We start from the raw sequence: 5,709 nt of genomic DNA, 5'->3' as shown, positions 1-5,709 counted from the left end.
TTTCGTATAACAAGTCCTTTATTTTTTCTAACTTTTTTTTTTAAAATCCTTCTTTTTGTCAGGATTTTCTATTCGAGGAATGACAACCGAAGTGGCTACTGCCCTTCGAGCCTCTTCTGGTACTTATCTTTCTGTGGAGAGAACTCAAGCTAGGTTGTCAAAGAGGAAAGTTGTAGAATAAGATTCTGAGGATGATGAAGACGAAGACACCTCTTTGATAGCTAAACCAAGAGCCAGGAGACGCATAGTTTCCGAGAATGAAGTTGAAGTTACCCCTGTCTGTGCCTCTCTTACTGAACCTGTTCACATTCCCTCTGAAGATGAAACCACTCTGAGGGACACCAACGAATCTATTCATCGTCTCTTCGTTGGTGGTTTTGAAAGTGGAGAACTAGGTCCAATTTTAGATGAAGTTCCTTTTTCTTCCTCTATTCCCATTCCTTCTTTTCCTGCTTCTTTACTTACTTCTCTCCCTTACCTGCTTCGAGTCCTATGACTCCTGTTATTTTCACTTCTTCTACCACTCTTCCTTCTATAGCTCCCCCTTCCTCTGTTCAATATGCAGAGGAGGGTTCTAGTAGTAGAAGCTTGGCTATGAGGAGCGTTACACTTGAAGTTCCTGCTAACAACAGCCTTTTAAGGACGTCTGGTGGAGCAGATGACTGGCTTAAGCCTTTGATTGGAGATATTGAGAAGAAGAAGATGGACAACCATAGCTGCTTAACTTTGATGAATGACATTGTTCATTCTACTTTGAAGGTATTCTTCCTTTACTTACTAACAAGTTTTTTTTTTAAAATTCTTATTTCTATAAATTGTCACTGCAGGATAACCTCATTGGTACAGAATTGATGGGAAGAATTTCCCTTCTGGAAAAGAAAGCCCGTGAGTCTGAAAAGTCTATCCATGAGGCTGAGGAAATAGCCAGGGGAGCACAGCTAGAAGCGGCCAATTGGAAAGAGCAGTTTGAGAATGCTCAGGGAACTATAGAAGAATTGCTAGAGAGTAGAAATCTCCTGGAGCAACAAAAGCGAGGTCTGACTTCTGAGCTAGCAGTTGCCAAGGCTTCTTCAAGCCAATTTGAGAAAGATAAGGAATGCCTTGAGTGTTCATTTTCAGAACAACTATCAAATTGTAGTGAAGAGATCAGAGAACTTAAGGTACTCTTGGCCAAGAAAGAAGAGTATGCAGGGGAGTTAGTGCAAAGCTTGACTCAAGCTCAAGCTGATTTAAAAATCTCTTCTGATAAGGTACGTACCTTAGAGAGTTCTCATGCCTCCCTTGAAGCATCCTTTGAATCCTCTTTAGCTGAAAATCAAGTGTTAAAGAATGATCTTGCTATGTGGGAAAGGGAGTATGAACTTCTTGAGGAGAATTTTAACATAGAGGTGAGTTGGCTTTTCTAAACTCTCGTCGTGATGCTTTAATGGAGGCCAGTCAAGAAAACTTTGATTTAAACTCAGAGTTGGCCAAAGTTTTAGAGACCATTGAGAGAACCCAACAACCACTTGACTTTCCCTCTCCATCAATTGAAGCTCCTGTGGCTAAAGAACCTTTAAATGAAGAAGCCGTTGCTATGGCAGTTAAAGTTGAAAATGTTGCAATTCCAGCTTCAGAGGGTGAAACTTCTATGATTCAGTCTGTGGAAGTTGAAGCTTCCGTGACTCTTGCTTCCCTCGTTGATCCTAACATTTCAAGCTCAGCTAAAACCGTTCATGTTGCTGCTTCTTGAGAAGTTTCCACTGTGCCTGTGGCTGAAAGTGAAATTAATATTGCAACTTCTGATGTGCTAACCCCTTCAATTGGATGATGGTTTTATCCCTTAGTTTTTAAGGGATTTTTTGGTGAAAGTCCCCAGTTATCATAATGGGGCACTTGTATAAACTTTTATTGACTAAGTTTCTACTTAGTCTTTTTAATTATATTAAGAAGTTTTGTTAGTACTTCAATGTGTTCTATTCTTGCCTTTTCCTTACTTATTTAGGACTTATAGAATAGTTTAGCATTTTTATCCTTTGAAAATGCTTTATGATTCTTCTCATGACTTATTAACATGAGGCTTATAAAAGAGGGCCCTTTTATTTTATCGACACTTAATGAAGAAGACGTCTCAACTTCATAATGGTGTTATAATACGATGAAAGAAATAGGAATACACATGTTTTGTATGAAACAACTTTGGCAAGTTTTTATTCATGAACTTTAACAAGTGTTTGACTATTACATGTATTACAATACATCTACAACTTTCTCGTAACTGTTTTTCTTGTAACAGATTTGTACATAACATAGAATAAACAAGGTTTTTCTTCATAACCTGTTTCAGTACATAGTCATGACCCTATCTTTATATATTAAGAAGGGTTTGAGAGGTGACTTTGTTTATGAGTTTGAGAGATGACTCTGTTGTTCTCATGAATGCTGAAGACTTCGTAACTTTTTCTCAACACTATGATGAATGCCGAAGACTTCGTAACTTTTTCTAAACACTTGTCTCTTTGTGGCCGACTTTTGTTCGATATTCGTATCTGTGTATAATATGTAGTCCCCCAAGTGTTTGAGCGGTGAAGTATGAAGCCTCGAGCACTTGTTTATTTCTTTCAATTTGGTCCTTTTCCTGAAACAGAAAAATATACGGGACTCGAAGGTGCGATTATAGATGAAGACTGCCTAACTCGTGTGTATTTCTATCAGATTAATTGTAACCCTGGGCTGGTAATTTTAGAACACTCCATTTTGCCTTGCAGGTCGTGACTCATCATTTGACACGAGTTAGGGTTTTTGCCTAGCATCTAAAATCGTTAGTAAAACTTTAATAATTCAAAAGAAAAATTTTTAACATGGCGATACCTGACCGTGGGTACTTTATCAGAAGTAATACCTATTTAAATGGACGACATTCCAATGTGAGGGTAAAACTTTGCCGTCCATCGTCTCCAACTCGTATGCTCCTTTTCCCGCAATGTCACGAACTTTATATGGTCCTTCCCATGTTGGACTTAGCTTTCCTGAATTAGCAGCCTTTGTAGATTGGAACACCTTTTTAAGCACGAAGTTCCCAATTTTGAAAAATCTGAGGCGTGCTTTCCTATTGTAATATCGTTCAATTACTTGCTTTTGTGCTGCCATTCTTATCAATGCAACTTCTCTTCTTCCTTCAAGCAAATCAAGGTTGACCTGCATCTCTTCATCATTAGATTCCTCCGTTGCCCGAATGTACCGTGTGCTTGGTTCACCTATTTCAACTGGAATTAAGGCTTCCGCACCATAAACCATTGAAAATGGTGTTTCTCAGTGCTTGTTTTTGTCGTTGTACGATAAGCCCATAATACTCCATGTAATACCTCAGGCCAATTACCTTTTGAATCCCATAACCTCTTCTTCAAGTTGTTGATAATGACTTTGTTAGTGGATTCCGCTTGTCCATTACCCACTGGATGGTATGGCGTAGACTTTATCTTTTTAATCTGCCAACTTTGAAGAAATTTTGTGATTTGAGCTTCTATGAATTGTGGTCCATTGTCACACACGATCTCCTTTGGTTCTCCAAAACGGCATATTATATTTCGCCATATGAAGTCTTTAACTTCCTTCTCTCGTACGTGTTTAAATGCTCCTGCTTCTACCCATTTAGTGAAATAATCTGTGAGTACAAGTAGAAACTTTACCTGACCTTTTGCTTGTGGAAGTGGACCTATGATATCCATTCCCCATTTCATAAAGGGCCACGGGGCTATAACAGGGTGTAGTAACTCAGCTGGTCTGTGCATATTATTGCCGTATCTTTGACATTTATCACATTTGGACACGAAACTGTTTGCCTCTTCTTCCATCTTAGGCCAATAATATCCTGCTTGAATCAATGTTCTTACCAGCGAACTTCCCCCTGCGTGATTTCCACAATGTCCTTTATGTACTTCCCTCATCACATATTCTATTTGAGAGGGTCCGAGACACCGTGCTAGTGGTCCACCGAACATCTTTCGATAAAGATTTCCTTGATAAAAATAATATCGAGCGGCTTTATTGCGAAGCGCGTGAGCTTTCCCTTTGTCAATAGGCACGGTTCCGTGCTGTAAAAAAGCAATAATTTCGTTTCTCCAATCCCATGTTAGATGATTACAATTTACCTCATTCTTATCAGGTTCGAGAACGGAATGAAATAAATGTATGACTGAAGCATTTGCGTCGTTTGCTACGTCAGCTACAGATGCGAGATTAGCTAAAGCATCTGCCTCCACATTCTCATCTCTTGGGATCTGCATTACCTTCCAAGTTTGGAATTGCTTAATTAGTTCTCGTACCTTTTCGAGATATTCTTGCATTCGAGTTTCCCTGGCTGTATAAGTCCCCAGCATTTGATTGACCACGAGTTGAGAATCACTCTTGATTATAATTTGTGTTATGCCGAGTTCTCTTTCCAATTCCAAACCTGCAATTACAGCTTCGTACTCTGCTTCATTGTTAGTTATAGAATGACATTTTATAGCTTGCCTAATAATTTCACCCGTAGGTGGTATGGGAACTATACCCAGACCTGCTCCTTTTATATTAGATGAACCATCAGTGATAAAACCCAAGTCCCCGGGTTTGCACCATTAAAAACTTGTAATTCTTTTTCTGCTTCTAAATGCATCCCCTGACTAAAATCAGCCACAAAATCAGCTAGTACTTGAGATTTTATAGCGGTCCTAGGTTGATAAATGATTTCGTATTCACTTAGTTCTATAACCCATTTTGCTAATCTTCCTGACAGTTCGTGTTTATGCAAAATATTTCGAAGCGGAAAAGCAGTAACTACAATAATGGGATGACATTGAAAATAAGGTCTTAATTTTCTAGATGCCATGATCAAAGCTAATGCTAACTTTTCTAGTTGTGGGTATCGTGTCTCAGCATCTAATAAGGACTTACTTACATAATAAATAGGAGATTGTTTACCTTGGTCCTCACGGACTAAAACAACACTTACTGCAACTTCAGATACAACCAGATAGATGAGAAGCTTTTCTCCCACCTTTGGTTTTGCCAACAACGGTGGTTTTGACAAATAAGCTTTCAAATTTCTTAGGGCTTGTTGACAATCTTCATTCCATTCAAAATGATCCTGCTTTTTGAGTGCAGAGAAAAACTTAAAACACTTTTCTGAGGATTTGGAAATAAATCTCCCCAAAGATGCAATTCTTCCCGTTAATCTTTGAGACAAGAGGGGTTGCTCTGATGGTAAGCAACCCCCACTTCCTACCGAGAGGTTGTGAGTTCGAGTCTCCCCAAGAGCAAGGTGGGAAGTTCTTGGAGGGAAGGATGTCGGGGGTCTATTTGGAAACAGTCTCTCTACCCTAGGGTAGGGGTAAGGTCTGCGTACACACTACCCTCCCCAAACCCTACTAAGTGGGATTATACTAGGTTGTTGTTGTTGTAATCTTTGAACTTCCTTTTTATTAGTAAGGATATCAGGGATTTCTTCTATTGCTTTGATCTGAGAAGGATTTACCTCAATACCACGGTTAGAAACAAGAAAACCCAAAAACTTACCTGATGCAACTCCAAATGCACATTTTTCTGGGTTGAGTTTCATATTAAATTTTCGCAAAATTTCAAATGTAACAGATAGATGAGAAATATGATCATGAGACTGCTGGGTTTTGACGAGCATATCTTCTATATATACCTTCATTGTCTTTCCTAAATATTCTTGGAACATTTTGG

At 38.9% G+C, this 5,709-nt stretch overlaps 1 protein-coding gene across 1 annotated transcript; it reads left to right on the top strand.

Annotated features, from left to right (window-relative positions):
• Positions 1-492: 492 nt before the first annotated feature.
• LOC138870297 (uncharacterized) lies at positions 493-1,406 on the top strand. Its single transcript, XM_070148088.1, has 2 exons — positions 493-759; positions 828-1,406. Exons 1-2 carry the CDS (start codon positions 493-495, stop codon positions 1,404-1,406), a joined length of 846 nt encoding a protein of 281 aa, XP_070004189.1.
• Positions 1,407-5,709: the final 4,303 nt, after the last annotated feature.

This window comes from Nicotiana sylvestris, chromosome 6 (genome assembly GCF_000393655.2).
Source record: "Nicotiana sylvestris chromosome 6, ASM39365v2, whole genome shotgun sequence".
NCBI classification, from domain to species: Eukaryota; Viridiplantae; Streptophyta; class Magnoliopsida; order Solanales; family Solanaceae; genus Nicotiana; species Nicotiana sylvestris.
This window is presented reverse-complemented; position numbering and strand designations above follow the sequence as displayed.